Source organism: Athene cunicularia (assembly GCF_003259725.1).
Source record: "Athene cunicularia isolate RWA chromosome 2 unlocalized genomic scaffold, athCun1 chr2_part1, whole genome shotgun sequence".
Lineage (NCBI taxonomy): Eukaryota > Metazoa > Chordata > Aves > Strigiformes > Strigidae > Athene > Athene cunicularia.
The window spans coordinates 88527893-88553730 of NW_020799095.1; the positions used below are offsets into that span (position 1 = coordinate 88527893).

Here is a 25838-nt window from a genome sequence, read left to right on the forward strand (position 1 = left end):
GGCTGGGCTTGGGCTCTGCGCCCTCCGGGCCGAGGCTCGGGAGCCGCCGCGGGCCCGGGGCATTAGCCTGGCGGGCGGTGGGGCCTGGCCCCGGCTCCTCCGCGGAGTAGGCCGGCGTCACGCCTCCCCGTTCAGTGAACCAAAGAGTGAAGGCGAGGGGAGGGAGCGGACCCGGGGGGCAGCGCAGCCCCTCGGGCGAGAGCGGGAGCCGCCGTAACGGTGTCTCTCCGGAGTCCGCTTCTCGCCCTTGTTTCTATGCTGCCGCCCTTAAACTTGGGGGATCGAGTCGCCCTTCCCGAGGCGAGGACGGGGCTGCCTGAGCGCCCTTTCGGTGAGCCCACCTGCGGTGAACTAACCCCGGCCGAGCTCAGCGACCGAAGCCGGGAAAAGTTCCTGAGCTGTCTTGCTTCGTTGTCACATTTATCTTTAGTTGTCAGACCACAGCAGTGTTTTTTCAGGCTGGCATTACCTGCATGATCTAAGTCATCTCCTTCTTTGCATGCACAGAAACTCAATCACTGATGCATGTGTTTTGTGAAGATATCTGTGTTATACTTTATCTATTTTTTTTAAACAGGCAGATGCAGTGATTCTTACTTTTCCAGAACTGTATTAGGCCAGATTCTGGGCCTTTCGTAGCATAAGTGACCTGCAGAGCTAAAAGGGACTTATTTGAATAAGTTTAATAGGATTTGGTCTTAAGATGCTAATGTGCTTGATCAATCAATTTTAAACATTTGGGAGAGTAAAACTGGCCAGAAAATGATGACATAATTGGAGGTAAAGGTAGGCAGAGCTCTGGGGATCCAAAGGGGTGTATGTAGTAATAGAGCTACTAATGAATGAATGAATTAATAGGAATGTAAGGACAAATACTTATTGAACAGAACAAGCACTTGTTATCCCTTTGAATTGTGCATTTCTACCTGGATAAGCTCTGGTTAAATTATCATAAACTTCCTGTAATTTCATGCTTAGTAAATGTACGTGATTGGTAGGGTTTGAAAAAACACATTTGAAATGTTTATATATAGATGACTATTTATAGCGTGTTAGCTCTCTGTATGAGAGGCTAAAGTGAAGAACCTGGTATTTTGCAGTCACATCTATGCATTAAACCAACAAGAATGTTGCTTATGCGCTAGGTTGGCTTTTACCATTGTTTTAAGTACAGACTCCAATGAGCAAAAACAAGGAGTGTGTACTGGTTTAAAATGTCATTTAAATGAGCAAGTACAAGTTTGAAAAAGTGGACATGGGTTAATTAAACCATTTTTCTTCCTGGTACAGTTGGTTGATCAATGCAAATTTAATATGCATCAGTTAGAGCTATGTGTGCCCACTGCAAAATAGGAAGTGGCCAAGATCTGAAATTTCTCCATGTTTTAGTTGTTGTTTCTTTGTGTATGGGTCACGTAAACTAATTTCTAATGTGGTTTAAAAGAACTGTATACATAAAACTTCAAGAAGAATACAGATCAGGGTTGTTTTTAAAAACAAAATATATTATCTGTGTAATTCTTCAGCATTGTATCGGACATGGCCTGTGCTGTAAGGTGCCTACTTACATACTTGGATTGGGCCAATGAATCATTCCTTTTAGTAGACTTGTTAAAGAATTTTGGGAAAGTTGTCCTGAGCAGACTGAGAATGGGAGGGATCCCTTTTCTTCAAAATAGATGAAAAACTCTTTTGTCATAATGTTAAGAGAATCTAGTAGCGTGTACCAGATTGGCTTTAAAGTTTTGATAATTTGTTTTTCTTGTTACTGACAGCCACGAATACTTAAGACCAGCAACGCAACCATGATCTTGATTGGTAAGATTTGGGAAGTGCTCTGCTCTCCATCCTTTGGATGTGCCATCTAGCAGAGCCTCTTTGAGCATGGCAGTTGGCATAGTTTGTGGATAAGTGAGCTTATTGGTGTTACATCAATGGTTCCTCAAACAGAATGCAGTGATACTTAGCTGTGAAAACAGTTTTCTATGCTGGTCTTGTTTAGTAATAGCAATGTAGTTAAAAGAAATTATTTACTTTTCCAGAATTTTGGGTAAGAATATTGCTTTTCTAGAAGGGGAATTAAAATGCTTCAAAAGGAAGAAAAGATACAACTCAGTATCAAAAGTTATTTTGTCTAAAGATGTTTGACAGTAGGAGATCACTAAAATTTTAAAGGGCTTTGAGTCTCACTCCATGATTCTCCCTGGTCTCACTGAAGGTTGGCTTGCTAGGATGGAGATTGCCACACGGAGCATTAGAGGGAAACCTACCAGTCCCAGCACAACCCTTTTCCCTTCCAACTTCTCAACCTCATGTACTGTCATTGTACTGGGCTGCTGGAAGACGAAAAGGGGCTGGAGGGAGGATGGGGGAAGTACAGGCTGGCATGACCCCTGCCTCTGCAGTACTGGAACCAAATGGAAGGATAAGCAGCACACAGCACAGGCTGTAGAGGATCATTTACAGCTGACAGCAAGACTGGAATAAGAGATGCACATTAATGTCATGAGGCCCCCTGTACTTGTAGATTAAGGTGTTTCTGCCATGTTGGTATGTTGCTTAATACTGGGTGGAACAGATCTTTAAGAAGAATCCAAGGCAGCGAAATAAATGCTGACAGGACAGTGGCTCATCACAATCTCCTCTAAGGCAAGGTGTGGTTCTTTGGCTTTGCTCTAACCAATCATTCTGTATGTTTGCCTCTACTTGTAGATGTGTATATCTTGCTTATAAAGAAAATTCTAGAACAAGATACTCTGTTGCACATGCTTCTTCTGCATATGTTTGAAAGACATTTGTCATATTGCTCACTATTTCACTGGGAGGCTCATGGGCAGTGTCCCTGAGCAGTAGATGTGACTAGAGGAAACCACCAACTGATAGTGAAAGAAATTAAGGGGGAAGTTCTCTGTGAGTTTTGTTGTTTTTTTTAACCTTTCCCTCAAATAACTGTAAAAGGATTTCCCAATTCTTGCACTTCAGTCTGTGGAGATTTATTAGGTTTCAAAACACCACTACTAAAACCTTTTCTCTGTAGCTTTTTTGGAAAGGTGTCATGGACAAACAGAACACCTACTTCTTAATGTTTGGCAACACGTTTGGAAGAGTGTATTTGTCCTTTCCTATTCTGAGAACATGAAATGTTGGTGTGTTTTCTGAGTCTTACCTAGTTTTCTAATTAGTAGCTTCTCTTCACTTGGGGTTGTTATGGAAACCTCGTGTATGTTCCATTTATGATTCAGTAGCCCCACTGTCTATGTATGCTCTTCTCTAGAAGTTGCAATTTATCATTGCCAGATAATATTTAGTGTTACAGTTGGTCTTGCACTATAACATTTTATAATTTTAGTGAAACTTCAAAATACTACTTATATAACAATGCAGTTGCAGCTGTTAGGAGCAGTAACTTAGAAAAGGCACTGGTCAATGCACTTTTGAATTTCTTATTAAACTTTTAATTGGAAAAAATACTGTAGGGTAATATTTCTGTTTCTTGTTTTACTGGCACTGCCTTTTATGTCTTAATATGACACCAAATACCCAAATAATGAAAGGAAAACGAAATAAAATTATGTCTTTTAATATTAAATGCTGTAGTAAGTTGCCCAAAGAGAAGTTGAACTCTATATGTTTTATGTATAGAACATATTTCTGTGCATTTGCCTCTCCCTGAATATGTATTCAACAAATTTTATAGTTGGGAATCCTGCTGAAAATGTAATATTCTGAACTTGAGCATTAGTCAAAGATTGTAGTTACAGACAAATTTTAGGCCACTGAGCCTTATGCAACAGAAGGGGTTCCCTCTAAGAGTAGCACGGGAGGTCTGAGGTGGCCATCATCTGTCATGACCTCTAAGAATGAAATAGTAATTGGGAGGGGGGGACAGGTGGGTGGGAGTAGAGGAAGCTTAGACTCTTGCTATGAAGAAGGATTGCATTCTTCTTGTGGTGTCATGTGATGGGAAAGATTCCTATTGGGAGTGCTCAGGAGGAAAGAGAAGAGAAACTGAACTGATTCTTCAAACAGAAGACTCAGTGCTGGAAAATGTTTGAATGAGTTATTGACAGTAGGGTGTCAGAGATCCTGTTGCTGGCAGCTGAAGAACTCTGTGGTAACACACTCCTTGATTTTTCTTTTGATATCCTTACTGTTCTCCTCCATAATTTGCTTTTGGGTTTTTTGACAGGGCAGCTTTCTTAAGCGAGAGACTAGTCCTTTTCTTGGGAAAGCAGAATTACCACTGGCTATTCTTATACATGCCCAGCAGTTATCCCTTGTGTTTTAATCAGACCTATTTCTTTTGAAAGACTTGAAAGATTATATGCTGCTATTCAGGAGATCCAGATGTTCACCTTGCAGGCTCTTCTGTAAGCCTCACTTGTACAGTTTCCAGATATTTTGTTTGCTTGAAGGGAGGGAGTTGTCTTGCGTGAAAAGCAAGTATATGAAATACGCTGTAAATCTTATACCACAGCTTCTTAAAAATGCTCTTCAATAGAGTCTAGAGATTTATTCAAGTAATAGGTGCTTTGATAATGGAGTGGTTTTGGATGCATTAGCAATATCTTTTTCTTTTTTTTTTTCCCCACACACACGGTCTCCCCTTGTTTGAAAGAGTTTGCTAGTGATTTAGTGGAGGAACATAGGAACATTTGGGAATGTAAGCAGAAGAAATATAGGGTGTAGATGTCAAAGCCTAAGGAATGTTTTCTTCCAAAACTCTGAACTGGAGAGAGATCCCCTGAGAAGTAGAGGAGGGCAGGTGCGTTGTAGAGAATTAGGAAAGCAAGTGAGATCAGATTTCCTTCTGAGGGTTTTGCCTTTGCAGTTCTTTCCCCCGATATGTCTTTGTGCATCAGAAGCATGATAACTATTTGTAGAAACATACATAATTTTTTTTTTCAAAACTGTTTGTAATGTCAACTGCTTATATAATCTAATTTTTGAAAAAGTTCATAACTGATATTTTAGAAGTTTGATTAGCTTTCATTTTTTTTGTCATCTACTGGCTTTCTGGTATTTCATTTTACATTGTTAAGAGTTATTCTGTAAAGCTATTGATATACTCAACAGTAATTCAGGATATTTTTTTCACTGCCAGTTGAGGATGCTGTATTTCTCCAAACCAGCTGTAGGACCCTGATCATATTAAATTGTGCTCTGGTGATTACAAAAAGTCACAAGGTATATTGCAGAGTAGTTCCATTTTGTTTCCTTTTTTTCATGTATGCTACTACTGAGAAGCTATCCTGATAATACACCCTTTAAAGCTAAGAGCCATTCATGCCATTAAAGTGTGCAGAGTTCCAGTACTGTGCCCTCCAGATAAGCACCTGTTACTTGAAGCCTCTTCTAGGAATGAACCAACCCTGGAAGCTCCTTCACACGCATGCACATATGCCTTTAATTTGGTAGTGATCCACAAGATCTGCCCTTTGTGTAGCTGATAGAACAGAAATGCTATCTTGTTGGCTGCAGTGGCACTAAGCCAAGTGCAGTAGTCTGTATCTTAAACCATGTATCAGTTGAAACAGGTAAAGCAGTGAGAACAGACTCCTGCACGTGGTTATCAAAATGCAGGTGCTCTATGCATACCTTCAGCAAATAATTGGTTCCCAAGGAATTGTGTATGCAGCATGAGGTTTCTGGTGAACACAGGAAATCTCCTGTTCATCTGTTTTTATTGCAGTAAATGTTTTGGGTTTCTTCCTTCCACCTGTTTCTTCATCTATATTAGTTTGGCTTCAATAAGAAAGCTTTAATGAAGAGGAGTATTGAGACCCTCACTGTATTTACCTGATAGGGTCAAGTTGCAGAGTTTTGTTTTTGACTGCCACTGGAAGTTTGGCCATTTAAACGGGAAGGGCCCTCTAAAGGTCATCAGGTCTTATTCCCTGCTCAGTGCAAGGCGAACTTAGATGGAGTTGCTCAGGGTTTTGCCCAGTTGAGTCTTGAATATCTCCAGGAATGAAAGGTCTACAACTTCTCTGGACACCTGTTTTACTGTTTGATCAAAACCTTATTGAAAGTTTTATCTGAAAAATCTATTGGAGCTGCAGTTTATGTCTGTTGCCACTTGTCCTATCGTTATGCATCTTTGTGAAGAGTCTGTCTCTGCCTTCTCTGTAACTTCCAACTAGGTCATTGGTAACAGCAGTAATAGCCTCCCCTTCTTAAGGCTCAACAAATGCGGTAGTCTCAGCCTCTCTTTGTATGCCCTGTTGCCCAGCCACTACTCATCTTCATAGCCATCTGCTGGACTTCCATATGTTAATGTCTCATACAGGCAATCCCAAAGCTGGACAGAATCCTTCAGATGTGTTCCCACAAGCGCCAAATGAAAGGGAAGAATCACTTCTCTTGGTCTGCTGGCCACATTTTTGCTGATTTGTGCCCAGTATGCAGTTGTCTTTGCTGCAAGGGTTGCGCTGCTGACTCCTGTTCAGCTTGCTCCCCAAGACATTTTCTGCAAAGCTGTTTTCTATCCAGTTGGCTCCCAGCCTGTATAGGGTTTATTCCATCCGAGATGCAGGACTTTGCCTTCATTGAACTTCATGGGGTTTCTGTTACGTCATTTTTTTTGAGCCAGCTGAGCATTCTTTGAATAGCAGATCTCCCCTCTAGCATAATAAGCCATTTCCCTCAGTTCAGTACCCTGAAGAAGTTTGCTGAGGGGGCACTCTGTTGTATCATTCTGGTCATTAGTAAAGACAAACCTTACACCCCTTACTGATTTAGAGAAGCTCCATTAAGAGACCAGCTGGACATGGTATCTTTAATTACAACCCTTTGAGCCCAGTAGTCCAGCTGCTGTGTCACTCACTTCATAGTTCATTTGTTCAGTTCATATATCGCTGATTTAGGTCTGAGGATACTTTGAGATGCTGTCTTAGAAGCTTGCTAAAGTTAAGGCAAACAATGTTCAGTACCCTTCTCTCACAGAGCTAATCATCTCACTATACAGAGAGCAGTCAGATTGATTTATTTGTCCATGCAGGACAGGGTGGCTTCTGGAAGGGGATGCAGGAAAATGCATTTTGTCTGGTTCTGTGGCTCTGTGTATGTCCAACTTGCTTAAGACCTTTCTAACTTGGTCTTCTACTCATGAGTAATGCTTCTCTTCCCTGGTACTCTACTCTAGGCTCAGACCTCATCAGTAGAAAATCAGACAAAGACAACATTGGGTTTCTAAGCCTTTTCCATGTCCTTTGTCACTATGTCCCCTACCAGTTTAACAGCAGGCCTACAATTTCCTTAGTCTTCTTTTTGTTGCCAGCATACCTGTAGAAACCACCTGTGTTACCCTTAACATCCCTCTCTAGTTTCAAATCTAGCTGAGCTTGGGCTTTTCTAATTTCATCCTGCTTCCTCAAACAATGTTTCTATACTCCAACCAAGTATTTATTTTCTTACCTATCCCTTCTGTGTACTCCTTTTTTTAAAAGACTAAAACCAACCTCATCCAGAAAGTCTCTGTCAACCCATGTAGGTCTTCTGCCATACCTACTTTCTGCACGGTGGAGTGGATTGGTTTTGTGCTTTGGGGAGGTTGTCCTTGAAGATCAACAGGTTCTCATGGGCCCTTTTGGCTTTTAGAGCCACGTTCTGTGAGTGGACTGAACTGTTATTAAGACCAGAGTGTCTTCAGTTCTTGTCACTTTTTTCAGGGTTCTGCAAGGTATGGTTTTCTATTAAAAAATAAGTATTGTGGTGGATTATAGACAGGAATTCGTTTGAGCCTCAATCATTGGTGACTTATATCTGAAAGTTTCATCATCAGTGGTGATGATGAGAAACACTGGAGGTCTCAATGGCTTGTTTCCTGGAAGATATAAGTTAAAACATCTGATGTGTTGGAATCTCCCAGCTGCTTCACTTTGGAATCAGAATTAAGGATATGCTAACTGACGGGGAGATAGCAGGTATATGGTTTGCTGCATTCAGTTTCAAAGGATGACACTTCTCTATGGCATTGATTTTATTATTTTTTTTAATCATTGAAACTTTATATCCTAAATGGTGTTTATCATACAGAAACCTGAGCATAAGGTAGAACTGTACAAATACAGTAAATGACCTGGTTCCTTGGTATACTTTCTGCAGCCAGCATGTCTTCTGTCTTGCCTGACATCAGTGATTCTTGCCCGTTTTCCATTGTGCTTCATTGAGGTGCATCCAAAAATAAGTCTGTAATGGCATCAGTTTTTTGGGGATTTATTTTTATAGATTTGTGGAGAGAAGAAAAGCAAATCTCTCTTGTAAGTTAACTGGCAGTAAAGCTTATGTTTCTTCTCCAAGTGGATTTGTGTGGCAATGGGCATAAACATGGAGAGAACTTGGTCATTAGGAACTCTGCAAGGAAGTATTTTGAAAGGCAAGGAATAGGTGCCTGTTCCAATGGTCTCAAAAAAGAAAACAACAGCTGTGATAATGTTTTGCTGTTTCCCATAACTGTCGTGATTATGAAGTGATGATATAATTAACTTCCTCAAAGGCTTCACAAAGGGAAAGATTTTCAGTGATTTATCCGCATTTGTAATCCTAAGAAGAGCTTTTTGTTCCTTTAGTCACTGTCTATCACTTTTCTCTCTTATAGTTTATTAAAATCCTCTTTCTTAAATCTTGCTGGAAACACTTAGCCCCTAAATTCTTTGCCAGTTATAAAAATGATGAATTTTCATAAATGTGTGTATGAAAGTACTTTTTTTTCTTCTCCCTGTTGAGTCAATTCACTTGGGATTTTGGACAGAATGCCTGAAAGACAAATTAGTTGCTTCACAAAGGTAATTAAGATAGTATGTGGAGCAGGGGGTGAACAGTTAGGGGTTCTTTCCTACTAATGATCCCTTAATTAGTGAAGGGAGCTCAGCGAGGGTGTGGGCCTCTCAGGAATTACCTTTGAATGACATTTAAAACTGCTTTGCTTAAGAATTTATAATTGCAGGTGGGAGCAGCCCTTTTTCTTTTTTTTAATTTTTTCTGTCAACATAGGCCAGTAGATTTTGCTAAACCAGTGTATGTATGTACATATAATTAGTGTTACATAGTTATTAAACATTATTTTAAAATAAACCAATACATAGCTGTGATACCATGCTGAGGATTCTGGTAACAATTTTGCTTGCAGCAGTCCTCTATGTTGAGAACAGTAAGCTTGCTACGTGGAAGGTTAACTGCAGAGCCAACGTGTCTGATACTAGCTCAAGCGCTGCACCATGTGAATGTGTTAGTATTATTTTTAGGACCAGTTTGGAATACTTGTTTGAATATTTTTGTGGGAGTCAGCCTGAAGCTGTGTTAATATTCCTTGGGGAAGGTAAAGCAGCAACAGGGTATCTCTGTATCATGTTCTTTTTTGCACTTCAAAATATCTGTGGCATGTGTCCTATCCTCTGCATTATTTACTCTTCTGCTGTCCAGGGTTATCCAGGATAGATTGATAGTGTACGTGCAGGCCCTTAGCAGCTGTTTAGGGTAGAAAGAAAATAGCTCTTATGCAGTCTGAAATTAGCCACTCATTCTTCAAGCTACATGCAGCTGTGGTCTCAAAGGTGAATTTTTCTCTTCAGATTCAGGCGGTATTGCTTTAATGAGTGCTCTTCTGTAGAAGATAGCCAGCGGATTTCTTGTAAAATGCATCCTTTTTTTCCTCATTTAAATTGGGAGATTTTTCCAATGCCAACAATTGGAAATTGGAATGTTAACAAATGTCAATTGGAATGCAGCTGTGGAGTAGTATTTCTAGTACTGCTTATTTCAAAAGATCTTATATCTTATCCTCTCATATGTCAATTTAAGGTAACAAATAATAAATACCTAAAAACTGAGGCAAGGCATTTTGTCAGTGAGTTTTAATACACTATGATTGGTAGTTTCCATGTGTAGAATAGAAGTTTGTGGAGTGTGCATCAGAAATTTACCGGGAATAAAGAAAAGAAAATAACATAGATTTAGATGATGTTTAAATGGATTTATTCTAAAGTTCAGACTTCTGATGTTAAGGGAATGGGAAGCTGAGGGGACAAAACCCTCTTGTATTTTAGAAAGTTTATAAATTCTGAGGTAGTGTTCTGCATTTTTGATTCATCAGAAAAAGAGGGAGGAGCATCAACAACACAGGACTGAATCTCAGATGGTTTTAATGTGTGGACAAATTCTTCGTATGCTATAGATGGCTGTAGTACTGTAGTTGTCTTTTGATAGTTGCACAAAACCTTAACCTCCTGCTGAAATTTTTGGAAGTAATTTGAAGAAATGTGGCAGCTCAATCATGCTGAAGAAAGAAAAAAGAATATGTAGCACAAGGAGTGTCTTGGTGATGTTGGGAGTATTAATTATTGCTAAAAGTTCGAGATCTGAGGTTAATAAATGGGGGTGGTTGTGTGCGTATTCATATGTGCGTTAGTTGATTGCAGGGTGAATCATGACTGTGTAATACAAAAACTGGAAGAGGGTAAGAATATAACTTGAACTGCTAATTGTCATCTGTACATTTGTGGATCTGCCTTGGGAGTGTGGCTCCATTGTTTAGATCTAATCGTCATTGCCTTCAGCATCAAATAAGGATGAGCCAAATCAAGCTGGCTGTGCTTCTATGCTTTCAAACTCATTTTGTTATTTGGAAGTACAAATAGGCAACAACACTAATATGAATGGTATAATTGAAACAGTGTTAACAGAGACTGGTTTGTCTGCTTGTCTTCCCTTATGTTGTCTTTAGAGTAGCAGTTAAACCAGTATGTTTTGCTTCCCTTTGGGTGGACTGGGTGAGGAGAATGACCCTAGCTGTTTTTTTCACTTAAGTATTTTGCTTGCCTAATGGTCACTTATATGACTTCTGGGGGGTTTTAACCCAGTGCCTCAGCTGCATAGTTTAAAGCAGTGTGAATCCTGTACCTCTGCAGCCACAAGACTGTGGTACTTTAACTGCTGATGAAAATATGTGAAACACAAATTTCTCCAAGGCTACAATTCTGTTTTATCTGAATCACTTCTTAGGTATTTCTATCAAATGACACTAGTCATACGTTTTTATGATAGCCCTCATTTTTCCATTTGAGCAGTTGGTTTCGGTAATCCATACCTATTTTAAAACAAGTTTCAGCCTGAAAGGTAAAACTGAACAGGCTCGTCTTAGCTTAAAGTTTCCACCTTTCTTGATATCGCAAAGCAGTAGATAACTCGATGTTTTGGAGCAGAAGAGCAAAAGTGTATTAAGTATTGCAAATAGATTATATGGTTAATAAAAAGATAAACAGCAAACAGTGAGTAGGTGAAATTGAGCTTTTTGCTTGAAATAAGTTCATTTTTGTCTTGTTGAACAATAATCTCACTATGTAGAGATTACCCAAGCTACCCTTTATTTCATATTGCTGGATCACAGCTTTAACAAGTTCAGAAACTTCAGGATGCTGGCTTTCATACACAGCAACAGCTGTTTAACTTGGTGTGAGTCATTTTGGAGATTGCATTTGAATTTTACATGCTTTATTCCTCCTTGAAAGTGAATCCTTGTGTAAGGATTAATCCAAATAATAAGAGCAGTTGGTAGATGTGTGAGAGAAAGAGTTATCAGAACGTGAGGTTGTGGGTTTTTTCCTAAAAACATGTACAGATTATTCTTTTTTGCAGAGGAATCCTAGCCTCTTCTGTAAGGGAAGAAGCTTGGTAAATAAAATATCTAAAGATTCAGAGTTTTGAGTAATTTCCTTAGGAGTTGAATTCATGGCTTTAGAGCTGTGAAATAGGCTTTAATGTAGGTTCATATTTCTGAGGATGTGGAGCACTCTAAACATTATTCATGAAGTAATACTGTTGTTCAGACACTATTTACATCTTTTGTAGGTATATGGACTCAGTTACCAGTAAGTGGATGTTTAAGACAAGGAAGCCAGTGTATTATAGCCCTGGCTGGAGATTGCCCTTTCCCTCCAGGCCAAGAGAACTAAAAATTAGAAAGAGTTCAACTGAAAATAAATTACAGGTCTTATATCTTTGACATTTTTTTAGACATGCCTCATGTCATTTTTTGAGCCCTGACTGAAGTATTTCTATAAAAGACAATGATCCATAAGTTTGTGCCCAGAGACTTAATCTTTGAAATTGTATTTGAGTGCATGATTCTGCTACTAATAGCTTTATGGAAAAAATGAAACGCGTTGAACTGCATGTTGTGATAATGAGGTTTAATTTTCATCTCTACAGTGGACGTTTTGAATTAAAATCTTATGTCTTCTAATAATAGTTCACAAACTGTTGAGAGGTTAACTTAACCATTTTTCTGGGAATCTTCAGTGTTAACAGGCCATTAAAATATTGTGTCTATACCAAGTATTCCTGTCAGAGTCTTAAAATGGGAGTAGATGACAAGATATGTGGAGGAAATAAAATCATGCTATCTCTTTTTAATATGATGGTCTCTCTGCCTAGCTCTGCACTTATAGCATTGTTTGGCTAAATCATTATATAATTGAACTATCAAGGTTAAAAAAAAAGTTTACTTTTCTAATATGTTATTCATATTTAAGTTTAGTTAGATTTTTACCTCTGTTTTCATTAAGTTAGTAACTGCAAACCTTAAACTTATTTTCAATAACTTCCTCTAAGTGTTTTAAAATTCCCTGATTAAACTCAAGATATGGCTCTTGAGTGAAAAATAATAGCAAAAAGATTTTTGGTACCAATTTAAAAATTGCTCTGAAAACTTAAGTATTGCTCAGAAGTGATCATTAGTATTTCAAACTAATATAGGTTTGTCTCATAGTCTTATAATGAAAGTAGCTTACATTACTAATAAAAACCCTGCTTAATCAACAGGGATGGCATGAGTTAGTCTGTATGAAAATGTTCAGGCATAGTCTAGAATCAAGTGGTGACAGTTAAGTCGATCTGCTCTCACTGAGAGGATGAATAATGTTCTTCTTTTATTTTTCCCCCACCATTTTCTATTTAGTGTTATCTCTCTCTGCTCTGAACTTTGTGGTTCATTATAGGGCTTCTGGGAACGCCGCCAGTGAGGTGCTCCTGACGGATGGTTCTGAAGCCAAACTTCAGAGGCTCTTACAATGTCTGTCAGCTTCGGCATTGCTGTCTCCTGGGATTGCTTTCAATTTGTATCATCCTACAGCAGGCTGTAAACCCGTCGGCTTCCTGTTGTCCAGGAGTTTAATGCAGACCTCAGAGCAGCAGCACATTAGTGGCATGCATAAAGAAAAAGGTATTTGGGGACTGAAAGTCAGCCGCAGAGTCCTGTGGGGCTTGGACTTCAGGTAGTAACTTCGACATGTCAGTCTGGATTAATGTGGGCTAGAGCTGGTTGCCAAACGTAAAATAAATTTGTGGTAGAGGAGAAAGATGGTTTAGTTGTGTGCCTTTAGGACTTCCCAGCAGGAGAAGGTAAATGGAAAGTTTGGCAAATGAAAATGAAGGCTGTTCTTGTTGACTGCCTTGCAGGTGTAGTACTAATTAGAAATCCTAATGCTCCAAGAATAGATTTTCTGTATTCTTCAAATAGTTTCCTCAGGAAAGGAGGACCTCTATTGCATTATGTGAATTAAAAAATAAAGACGTGAAAATGTGCACAGTTAAACTCTTCTGCAAGAAAGTGCTGTGCAAAGTATGAGAAACTTGTAAAAGAAATGCCACTAATAAACCTATAGGCCTGTTTTTTCTGTCCAATTAGCAATTAGAGAACTAACAGCACCAACTGGTAAGAGTAAATTGATAGAAGGCTGACCTAAATCTCCTGAATAACCAGTGGGCTCTATTAATTGTATGTGTGGAGTGGCAATTGAACAGCAACACTGTCAGCAGGAGATGAGTTGAAATTGGGTGCGCTTTTACTTCCTCTTTGGAAAACAGATATGTAGCCTGGCAGAGGTCTACCATTGGGGGTGAATGGAATGGGTTTTGTCCAGACATTTTGTTTTGTGTAAGGCTGCTTGCGTAGCCTTGTGCCACATGTCAGAGGAGGATAATGTTGTTTTTCAGGCAGTGCTTTGAGGTCTTTCATTACAAAAAATCTGAAATGTCAGCTAATTTGTAGTTACTTCTCAGAAGGGACTAGTACTGGTCCCTTCGCAGAAGTGGCTGAGTCATTTGCTAACTTCAAGTGAGGATCAAAACTGGATCAGAAATACTAGGATTTCTGTAGTATTTAAATCTTCTAGTAAAAACATGATCAAGAACCTAAGCTAGTATATTCCTGCTTTATTTGACAGTGTTTCTGAGGTCCAGAAGAGTAAAAATACATGTGCCATCTCTTCTTCCCTACCCCCATATGAGCTAAATTTTATCTTTATGAATGTGTTCTTCAGTTCCTGACTTTTTCCCCTCAGCAATTTGTTCTGCAAGTGTGTAAGGTGTTCTGCATTCATTTGGTTTATTCTAATGTTTGTTTTGTCATTTTTCTATAGTGTTAAATGATTGTGAGTAGATGATAAACACACTTATCTGACTTGTGAAGTTTCACACACAAAAATTCAGTATTTTATTGTTATACCTTACTTTTTAAATCTTTTTCTTTCATAACTACTTAGTTTTACCTTCAGATTTTAGTAGTTCAAGCATTTAAAAAAATACAAATACAAAAATATAGCTAATTGTATCCCATATAAAGGCAGCAATCTCAGTTGTTTTCAGATGTACTTACATAGCCAATTTTCCTTTTGAATTATTTCTGCAAGATGCTTTTTTCAGTGTGTTTGTAGCTATCTTGTGAAGTCAGCTGGAAATTTTTTTTTTTTCCCCAGTTAAAAATATGAATAGTCGTCCACGTCTCCTTCTCATGTAGGCCAGTGGAATGCAAAGTTTGCATTTAAAAGTAAAAAAATTCTGCCAGTATGTTTTTCAGAACATATGTTCAATACCTGTTTTATAAAGTGTATAGCTGACATTCAGAAATTATTTCCTTAAAAATATCTTGTTTTCTGCCTGTGGGTATCAAGCGCAGGCCTCATCAAAGGTCAGAAAATATTCTCAAAACAGTGTAGCTTCTTAGCAATTTAAATAAGAATTTTTATTCCTTCATGTTAAATATTAATACTTGTAATATCAGAAACTCTCTTGCCTCTCATGGGACAGCAAGATTACCGGGTCAAAAGGATGCGTTTTCTTCCTTACAGGCATTATACCTTTATGAAAGGTTCAGCTGAAGTGGGTCTTGCATATTTATTGACATTTCTTCAAGGAATGCTTTTTTTTCCCCCTGAATCTTTCTATCTATGAAGATTTTGGCACCCACAATTACTTAGTCAGTATAACACGTTTAAGAATGTGATTATGAATATAGTTTGACAAAAAAAGTCATACTTCTTGTAAGAAAAGTATTTCAGTTATCTCAGGTTTTGTGTAACTTCTGGGGAAGGACATTCTTAATCTCAGTATTTTTCCACTACTGTTTAATATAAAGGGGCAATAGGATATACAGCTTAATTTAATTTTCACCTTCAATACATGAAGACATTTGGAGTCTGTGTTTCAGTACATGCAGCTTGCACCACATTTTTACACAACAAGAGTTAAGAAAGCAGTCAAAAATTTTATTCATGCTATAAAGAAGTATTAGTTTTAATTTGCTTTCTCCACATATAGCACAGTCTAGAAGAGGGTTTTATTGGTTAGTAAGCCTTGTGCTTTGATTTTGCAGTTAAATGTTTGCATTACAAGTTAAGGTGTAATCTAGCAATGCAGCTACAGTTCCTGATATATTTAAGTATATCTGCTGAATAACACAACCTATTTCCCCATTGCAAATAATATGCTTATCTAGGTTATGTTTAATTTATCCTGTTAGGCAATATTTGTGTTGTTGCTGTAAAATTGTATTAGAAAAAGCCATGTGGATTTAAGAAATTGATATCTTACCTGTTCAGTATGTTTAGACAATACAAACTGTTGAGCTCCTGTGAAAACAGTTTCACCAAGACCTACTGAGGAAATTCTTTCCAAGTATGAATGCTGATGCAGAGCTGTGTGCAGCAGCTAAAAAGTTCCTCCTTTCTAGAGGTTTGCGTGGATTTTCTGTGTAAACAAGCATTGTTCAAGATTATAAGCAGGATAAGTAACTGTGGTCTTTAAGGGTACAATTAGAGGCTCCTGAGACCTTGCGGGGCAGCTGAAGCCTTGGAACATAGATGAGTATGCAAAATCACCTGTGGTAGGATCGGATGATGGCCAGCTGAATGAATGTTGAGTTATACTGTTCTTTATTGCTTAGAGCAATATTCCAACAGTAGTTGTTAATCAGTTACTGCCTCAGTTGTACACATTACATCTAACCTAATGCTTGAAACAAGACAGCATGTGTGTACTAACAAAAACCATGCCAGCTCATTCACATGCTTAACTGACCCATTACTACAAATTTAACTACTAGTACCAGCACCTCCCCATAGCAACACCATGGAATTTGTCATCCCATACACTGCTCAAGGAGTGATGGGGAGGTATCTGCACTGATGGTTGCCATCAGCTGTCACTCATCTGGGGGTAATTTGACTGATGTTGACCAGGGTCCATATATGTATGTTCTCTCTGCAAAGACTGAAGGCAGAGTCTTCCCTTTTTGCTGTTCAGCAGGCAGCACACCAGCATCTTCAAAGGAACTTCCCCAGTACTGGCCTGCTGTAACTTGTGCATTGCATAGCTTGCTTAGTCACTTTTTTTTTTCTGACAAACCATGTCATTATGCAGTTAGTTTCGACTATGGAGCTTACAGTTCAACCATTAGTTTTGTTTCTCTACAGTCATTTTAAAACCACAGTTCAAAGACATTTGTGTTGGGCAGTTTTAAGTGCAACAGGAAGGTTGTGCAAACTCCACCACAGATCTTAGACTTACATAAGTATCTTGTCCAGTTACCAGGTGAGAAACACTGGTACATATTTTGTATTACAACAGCTGATGTGTTTACAGCCTGCAGTGTAAGATGGAGTGTATATGCTACCCAGCAGCTTCTGTATGGAACATATGAAAGGTTTAGTATCTTCACTGAGAAGTGTTTAAGGATCCATAAATCATAAGGAGTTGAAAATGATTGCTGCAAATCTCACCTGCGTGCAATTTACAGTGACAGTTTGGGAGCTGTTGACAGTGTCTCACAGAAGTCTCCGACAGTTTTCGAAGCTGACCATAATGAAAGCTTGGCTATTTATTTTGAGGCCAATTATTTGATACACACTTGCAACAAATGTTAGAAAACCTGATGTTTGACATTGAATTAGTCTTTTGATAAATTGTTAACAATGTCAAAAGCAGGTGCGCCCTGGGAGCTTCCTGCCTGTAGTCATGATTTTAGTATAGGTTCAAGAGAGGTCTCAAGCTCTTCCATAAATAACAGTGATCCTTGTATCCAGCTGCTTACATCACATTATTTGGATGCTCTTTAAGCTTCCAGCTAAACTTCTCCTTGGTGTCCTTGGTAAAAGCAGCTGTCACCTCTGCCTCTCCAGCCACAGGCAGATTTTCTTTGCAGCTGCAAGGAGTAAACTAAGGCTCTGAGAACATCAGTAGTATGTATGTCATGTGGCACAGCATCTCAGTGCGAGGACTAATTCTTCAGGTATCATTTGGAATCACTTGTTTCTATCTGGCTCCTTGACCTGTGCGTTCCTCTCAGTTGTATACCAGAAACCTTTCTTTTCCTTTCCTGCCATCTCTGTCAGCTGAATCATGGAAACTGAGTAGAACCATAGAATCATGGAAAATGAGGCTGGAAGGCATCTCAGAGGGTCTGGTCTGAGCCCTGGCCCTGCTTAGAGCAGTGCTGACTTTGACCAGCTTGCTCAGGATGGAAACATTCATGTCCCAGACCAGAATCTGTATTGTGGTGCTCAAAAACTTTCTTGCTTATGTCTCTCAAAGCAAAAATAAGTGTGAATCACTGATATCCCTCTCACCTGGGATAGAACAGCAAATCTATCCACTTTTCCCCCACTGTATTTTGAGGTAAAAGAACTGAACCTGTTGTAGTGAATATGAGAGTGCTTTACCATAAAACTGTGTGTTGCTGTGATAGTTGCATTAAGAGTAATATGTGTGTTTCTCTGTAATTGAATGATCTGTCTGACATGTCTCGGTTTTTATAGTCTCATATGCTGATCACATGCTGGGACTGAGGTAGTGTCAAGAAAAAGTATAGAAGGAGATATAAGACTATAGCTAGTTGAGTTAGATATACTGAAACTGTTTTCTAAAACAGCAATAAAAATGGAGGCAATTGCAAGCTTTGCCTAATGAGAAACTTTTTAGTCAGACAAGCACTGTGGCGGAAAGAATTACTTGTCTCTGGGTGAAACCTCCGTGCCTATGCACTTCTGAGCTGTATGAGGTTGTTAAGTAGCTAAAATGTGGTTTCATTTCTTCCTTCAAAGTGAATTTATGAATAGAAGTTATTCTTAAAGGTGCAAAACTTACCTGAAACGTTTCTGCCAACATAATAGAAAATCATATGAAGAGGTAGCCAATTTTGCTTTAAATATGAAAGTATGTTATATCTGTAAATAGTCTTTATTTGTAGTACTGCTGTCATCTGAAATGTGTTGACTGATTTACAATGCTTTTAGTGTTCTCTACTTCTCTTACTTCTCTTTTGAACTGCAGCATTTAAAATCATAGATATGTTAGTATTGCTGAAACTTCACATACCTTACTGGTTTGCTTTCTCTTTTTAGGTGTCTTGGCTTTTTAATCCAACAAGAAGTGAAATAACAAGTCTAGATAGTGGAAATATAGATGACATTTTAAGTGAGTACTTGTTTGTTTTTTTCTTTGTACTTATACCGTCACTTATCTGTGTGAATCTTGCAGTGTTAACGAAATGAATATACATACTCCAGCTTTGAAAATATGAATTGCAATCGGCATAGAAGTATTAGGTGCTTGTGATCAAAATTGGATGTCTAAGCTAACATACTGCCTAGCAAATTACTTCGTTGTAGTCTCAGTGAGGATTTGAAGTGTCTTAAGAAAAATACCTGGTACCTTGTTGGCAGATGGGAATGCTTGATTACATAACCAAAGAGCATTTTAAAAGCTCCCAAAAACCCAGCAGCAACCAAAACCCACGGTGATGGGCCTTATGTATCTTGCTTCTTCAGTTACACTTTTCCTCAGATTAAGTGTTGTCCTGATTCTGGTGGCTCATAGAAAGGAGACTCATAAATTAAACAGATGTGTGTTCCTTGTCTGAAAAGTATGCAGTTTGCCTGTATCTGGTTGACTTCACAGGACAAAAGTTGGTACATTGTTTCACATACATTGAGGGGAAAAAAAAAATCTTTGTATACTTTTATTTAAGTCTACTGGAATCCACCTATTGCAGGATTGCTTTGTGTACTATATGTATGATTAGGTGCTACAAGATCTGTTTGTAAATACCTTTTATACAGTGGTAAATATAAAATCCTTTTGTAAAATGTTATTCACAAAAGAGAAGTATATGTCAAGTGTAAGTACTTCTTACATTTATCCAGTTACTTTCAGTAAATACTTTATGCCTTGGAGGTAACCCTGAATTTCTTTGTGCTTGTTAATTTCCAGTTTACTGCTTGCATTCCTTGCTGATAAGGAAAATCTTAATGCCCTAATTTTTATCAAAACTAGTTTTTCTCAGCCTTCTTGAGAGTCGCCTTTTCCAGGCTTCCAACATCTTAATATTCACCTGTAACTGCTTCATATCTTTGTCAATAGTGCAAATCTGTCTAGCAACATTTCTGCTCTATAAGGCTATCCTTGATATTCTATAGTTTTAGTATTTATTTCAAGGTTTTTTCAGTGTGTCTAGGCCACTACTACTAATAAAAATCAATTTACAGTGTGGTTGCTATATTGTGTGAGATCACTATTTATTTCTGGGCAGGAGATGTATCCTCCTAGTTTTGATATATTTTGCTATTTTTTTCTGTATGTGAAAAAAAAATGTATGGGAGCATTGTTTCACTACCTTATCTCATATATCCCTATAGTACTGCATTTTTTTTCAAGCGTTCCATAGCATTTCTCTTTTCTGGAAACTGAAGATTTCTCTGCTACCATTTGTCTTGGTATCAAGCTTCTTAGCAAATAAGGCAGGTACCAGAGCAAGCTGAACAGCCAGGCTGCATGTTGGTCATTCTTCTAACCCCAAAATATTTCATCTTTTAAGTGTTTTTATAACACTTATGAATAATCTAGATAATGCTTAAAAGGTTAATAGTAGAGTACAACTTCTGGCTTTGAGTGCCTTAATTTTAAATCCAGAATTACTTTTTGTCTCATGTGTCACTTAATTACTTCTTTTGTGTCTTAATACCTTAACTATTGACATTTTTAATGTCTAATATATCAATAAAGTCAATAAAATACTTGACTGAAGGCCTCTTTCATCACTTTCCCATTTGATATAGATTATATTTCAGATAAGATTTATCCTACCAGTTTTCTAGCAGACTAAGTTGTACGCTGAATAATCTAGAAATATTTGCTTTTGTAGGTTCTGTGAGTATTTTTATAATCTTAGATAAAAGCACTAAGACATTTGCTTCATAATGTGACATTGGGTTTTTTCTTTTTCTTCTCAGACAATGCAGATGTTGCTTTAGTTAATTTTTATGCTGATTGGTAAGTTAAAGTATTTTTCTATGTTTAAACTTCTGTCTTTCGAAAACTGTGTTTTGGCTATAGTTTTCTGATTGAAAATACAGTGGTATGTTGCTTTCAAACTAGTTCGTTCCTGTTTTGGGGTGGTTTTATATCCTGTTTACTACCCCTACTACTCTTCTGTTCTCTTCTGTTTCATTCAGTACTCCTGTCAGGGGGAAGAGGCTTCTACAGTAGTATGGAATATGGAATGTAGTATGGAATATTCTACAGTAGTATGGAATATGCTATGTAATTGATTTTTACTTTTTTTTTTCCATCTTAGAAACTCAGGTTTCATTAAGTTTTTTGCTCCTTAACATAGGAAAGTCCAAAATATTAAGTTTTTCTGTTTTCTTCTTTGATGGTCCCATGCATGTGTGCTAGAAAGAAAAAGGCTCGAAATTACTTTAAAAAATCAATGTCTTCTCTAATCTTGATGACCTTCCGAGTGGAGAACTAGAGAAATTATAATTGAGGGATGAAATCTGAGCAACTGGAAAAGAAGAGAATTTGGGGTGGCCAGACTGATTAGACACTGTGAAAGGCATACTTAGAGGGAACGTTTACTTGCCCCTTTTTTTTTAAACTTGCATAGAAAATCACTGTTGGAATCAATTTAAGCATCATATACCTTTTTTGTTGTTGTTGTGTAAGAAGTAATTTTAAAAGTTCTGTTCTGCTCCACCTTTAATAATTTCAAAAGAATCTTTAGCATTGAAGAAACTAGAAAGGTATTCAGAGAAGATAAAATTTAACATGCAATTTAATATAGAAAATGAGGTTAGAAAAATAAAAATTTTTCTGTCTTCCTTGATTAATCTGGGATGTAAATAGCTTTATAATGTAAAGCAATACGTAAACCGAGGTACTACACTTTAAATATTCTTCTCTGCTGTTTTGCTTTGTGAGCATAAAACACTGGCCTTTCAGAATCAAAGGTTGTGTAGGTGATTAGGTATCTGACTCCTCTGACCTCTTTCACATCCCACTATATGTCGTAAGACTGTAGGTTTGTATGGCCTTGAAGTATCAAGCACACGGGTTTACATGAAAAATTTACACTTTGCCTTTACTAGTAATTGTTCAACTAGCAGCAGGCTAATTTTAATTGTTTATAAAAGTGATTTTGAAAAATTCATACTCAGTCTTTTCATATAGAATTAAATTCTCAGTAAAGATGTTTTGAATGCTTTCATTTAAACTTTGCGTGAAGATAGGCATTATACCAATCTAAATCAGTTTAATAACTTCGTATATACCTCTGTCATTTTATAGACAATTTTTATGTTCCACTGGTTTGCATCTGTTCATTTGCTACCCCAGACTAAATTGATACATTTAAACCAATATAATTTTTCTTGAGAGATTACATTTATTTACAAAATAAGTTGTTTGAAATGTCTGTCTTTATTACAATAGGACAGTGAAGTGATGAGTTAAGTAAGAAACTACGTCTGATCTCTTACCTGTTCTGTGCAGAATTATGCTATAAAGGCTGTTTTGTAAATAAATGAAACTTTAGATACTTGGTTTTAGTTTGCGATCTGCAGATGGATCATGATCTACTTAAAAACATTTTATTAAAGATAACCAAGGAAAGCAAATCTATGGAGAATAAATTTAAAACACTGAAATTTGGGGTCTATGTTGCCATTGAAAAATCATTTTTAGATTTTGTAAAAGACAAACCGCAGGAAGTTAAAAATCCATGTTCTGATACTTCTGTAATAAAGAGAAGAGGCCAGTATTTTAAAATAATGTAGCAAGGTAACAAGCATCCTGTTTTAGGACCTTACTAGCACAGCTCTTTCTCCAACTCCTCACTATTATCAAATGCTCTGTAGAAAAGATTTGCTTTGAATGTAAAGATTTTCATATACTTTGCAAGTTGATTCACATTATAGTAGGCCGTAATTTTAACACATTACAGCCTTATGATCATTACCTGTAGTCATTCAGTAGTATCCCCTTAATATAGCATACTGCCAGCCTATGATGTAACATGGCCTTTGAAAGGGAACAGATTAGTTTCATTGGTGTAGATATTCTGCTGTCAGGGTGGAGAAGAACAAGGGACAAGGAAGCCATATGTAATAAGCCATATATGTAATATATACATGCTATGTAAATGTATATTTGTACAATGTATAATCTGGTGCCAGAGTCAGGTTTCTTTCAGAAAATGGCCTTAAGACCTGTTTGTATTTTGAGAGCAAAACCTGCCTCTTCACTTGAATGTTTGCTGTTGCAGTCATAACAGCATCCTCAGAATATCACTGTTAAGTTTAAGCAGGTCTTCAGTGCAGGCTCTTTTATTGCAAGTCTGATCCATGAGGTCTCATTCTAACAACTTCCACAGTGCCATTATACGTCTTCAATTTAAAATTCTGCCATGTGTTTACAAGAACAGAATATAAAATAAATGTATTGACATTTACTAATAATGGGCTTGTGCACTAGTGTTACCCTAAGCTCCCCAAAGCCACCAAAGCATCTTTACAGTCCTACAGCCTTTTCCATGGGCAGAAAGAGAATATTTGCTTCACAATCTGACATGACTGGAAGAAGGGACTCGTGGGATTCTCTTTGTTCAGTGCTGTAATAGCAGTCTGTTCATTTTCTACCAAACTTGAGCAATAATATAATAAGCAATACTTGTAACTTCTATTGTTGACCCTTATAAAGTTATCTCTGTGATTATTTCTTGAAGGTGATGGTGAATATTTGAATCTTAACAATCCATGTAACTTCTCTTACTATATTTTTAAAATTACTTCCCCGGGGATAATACAGGTAGAAAAAATGAAGAACAGATTTTCTGAATAGAATATACTCCTAAAGGCTTATAATTGATTAGTGGTGTTTCTTAAGCAGATAAAGCAGGGGGCACATCTTGAACTGTATATGCTTTTAGAACTTTTTTTTTCCCCCACCTGAATTATCCAAGTTAATTTTGAACCTGTTTTTATCCAGTCAGTTACTAGGATGATTACAAATAGATGCTTTTCCAGTAGCTTTTCATTCTTTTTTTTATCTCTGAAGGAAAAAGATTGAAATATTTGCTGAGTCATCAATTAAAATATTTCAAATTAATGTTTTGAAGTTACGATTTTGTGTTCTATCCACAGGTGCCGCTTCAGCCAAATGCTGCATCCTATTTTTGAGGAAGCTTCTAACGTAATTAAGGAAGAATATCCAGATAAGAATCAAGTGGTGTTTGCTAGAGTAGACTGTGATCAGCATTGTAAGTAAATCCCAATTTTGTTTTTTCTGGTGTAGCTGTACCTGCCCCATCATTTAGCCCTGAGTTGCTTGTATACATCAGTGAACCTCTTCTTCCAAATTCGTCAGGGCAGTCTCTAGTGTTGCTTCACATTGCATCCATAAACATGCATTTGTATCAGTTCAGCCTGTCTCATTTAATGTGGAAAAAAGGTCTGGGATTATAAACTGAATTGGCTTGTTAAGTTGTCATGAAGCACTAGTGTAGCAAATTGTGCAGGGCTTCATGACTGCGAAGAGGAAGGAGTAACCTTCCATTGTCAGCCTCAAGATTATGTTTTGCTCAGGTCTTCCTTCCCTCTACGTGTCATGGTGGACTGTAAGTTGCCTTTTGTACAGCCAGGAAGGGATCAAGCTTTTCTGCTTTGCTGTTTGTACACATGTCAACAAATAGTTGCCTGTTTGGGTTTTCCCTGTGCCCAGAAATATATGAAAATGATATATCAAAACTTACTCATTTTATGCTGGTATTAATCCCTGAAGTGATTTTTTAATCTCATAATAAGTAAAATGTAAGGAACATCTGCTGTGCATTGAAATACAAATGGATAGCACTGAGATATTTATTCTGGTGCTTTTTGTAGTTATAGGATCAGCTGTATTGTTTTATGCTTCTGAAAAAACAACATTTGCAGGCATAACTTTTTTACAGTGGCTTGTGATTCCCAAAGAATACTAACAGCAGAAATTCAGTTCTAATCAATACTGGTTATAGTACTTGGACTCTACAAAACTGTTCATTTATAAGAAGAGTTACACTTGGAAATGTGAGGAATCACTGTACAGAGTTATTAATTTGTATCTGCAGTGTATCCCTGAGACTTCCCATTGACCTAATGGTTGTGTTTTAGTGCTGTTACAAAACCTCTAAAGAGAGAACTTTATAGGACAGGAAAAAGGTCAGTACATATCTATGAAAAGTAACATTTCATTTACATTTTTCTTTCCATTTTGACAATCTAATTTTTTTTGTTAGAGAGGATTTTTCCCTGTCATGAGAGTTCTTGTCCTGAAGTGTCTTGTTCTTACTTGCAGATTTAACAGTCAGTAAATCCACTTGAGCATCTTCCACTGACACCATTTTGTGCTCTGATTTTGTGTGCATGCATGTAGTTGTCCGACACGAAGAGCACCTGTTGTGTGATTTTGATAGAGATCTCAAGCATTAAAAAAACACCAAAACAAAAAAAAACCAACCAACTTTGAAGGGAGCAAACAGTATCAACTCAGTATCTGAAATATAAAATAAGCTGATTCTTCCAAGTGTCAGGAGTGGCCAAGGATATTGATTTACGTCTTTCCAAAGATCCGTAAAACCAGTTCATGACCACATTACAAACTTAAATGCCTCTGGGATTAAGTCTTTGAATCACTGAGATAGAGGATCCCCTTTATAGCCTTAGCTGGAAAAGAGACATGACAGTATTCACCCAGGGTATGTGAGCAGCTTTGAAGCATTCAGCTTCCTTCCTAACTTGGAGTGGTAGGGATGTGTTTGGGAATTGATAAAAAAGTTTGCACATAGGTGTACTTTAAGAGCAGTTAGTTACCTTAGACACGTGCTTGTAGAATCTCCTTCTCTGAGCAGATCTGGTGCCTTGAATACTGTGTAGAACAGTGCACTTCTGTAACTGCATGCAGGATTTCTAGAGCAGCAGCAGAATGGAGAGGCATGGCTGTACTTAGTGTCTTGCTTCACAAGATATGCTTTAGTCTCCTTGACTTTTATAGTATTTTTTTGTCTCTCATTAGAACGTTGTCTCTGTTAAGTGAATGTTTTCCTAACTCCTTCTTGAACAGCCTCTTCTGGAATCTAGAGGTTTGGGGTTTTTTTGGTTGGTGGGGGTATTTTTGGCTTGGGGGGAGGGGATGTTATTGGTTTTGGTAGTTTGTTTTGTTTGGGTGGGAGTTTTCTGTTTGAGTGGGGGGGGGGG

General features: G+C 37.7%; 1 protein-coding gene across 1 annotated transcript in view; it reads left to right on the forward strand.

The window, feature by feature from the left end:
* The first annotated feature begins 244 nt into the window (after positions 1 to 244).
* Positions 245 to 25838, forward strand: part of ERP44 (endoplasmic reticulum protein 44) — a 52773-nt gene continuing 27179 nt past the window's right edge. Inside the window, exons 1-4 of the mRNA XM_026841869.1 lie at positions 245 to 331; positions 18675 to 18747; positions 20562 to 20601; positions 23751 to 23866. Of these exons, the coding sequence (XP_026697670.1) occupies positions 23767 to 23866 (100 nt within the window). The 5' untranslated portion in view covers positions 245 to 331; positions 18675 to 18747; positions 20562 to 20601; positions 23751 to 23766. The remainder of the gene's footprint in view (positions 332 to 18674; positions 18748 to 20561; positions 20602 to 23750; positions 23867 to 25838) is intronic.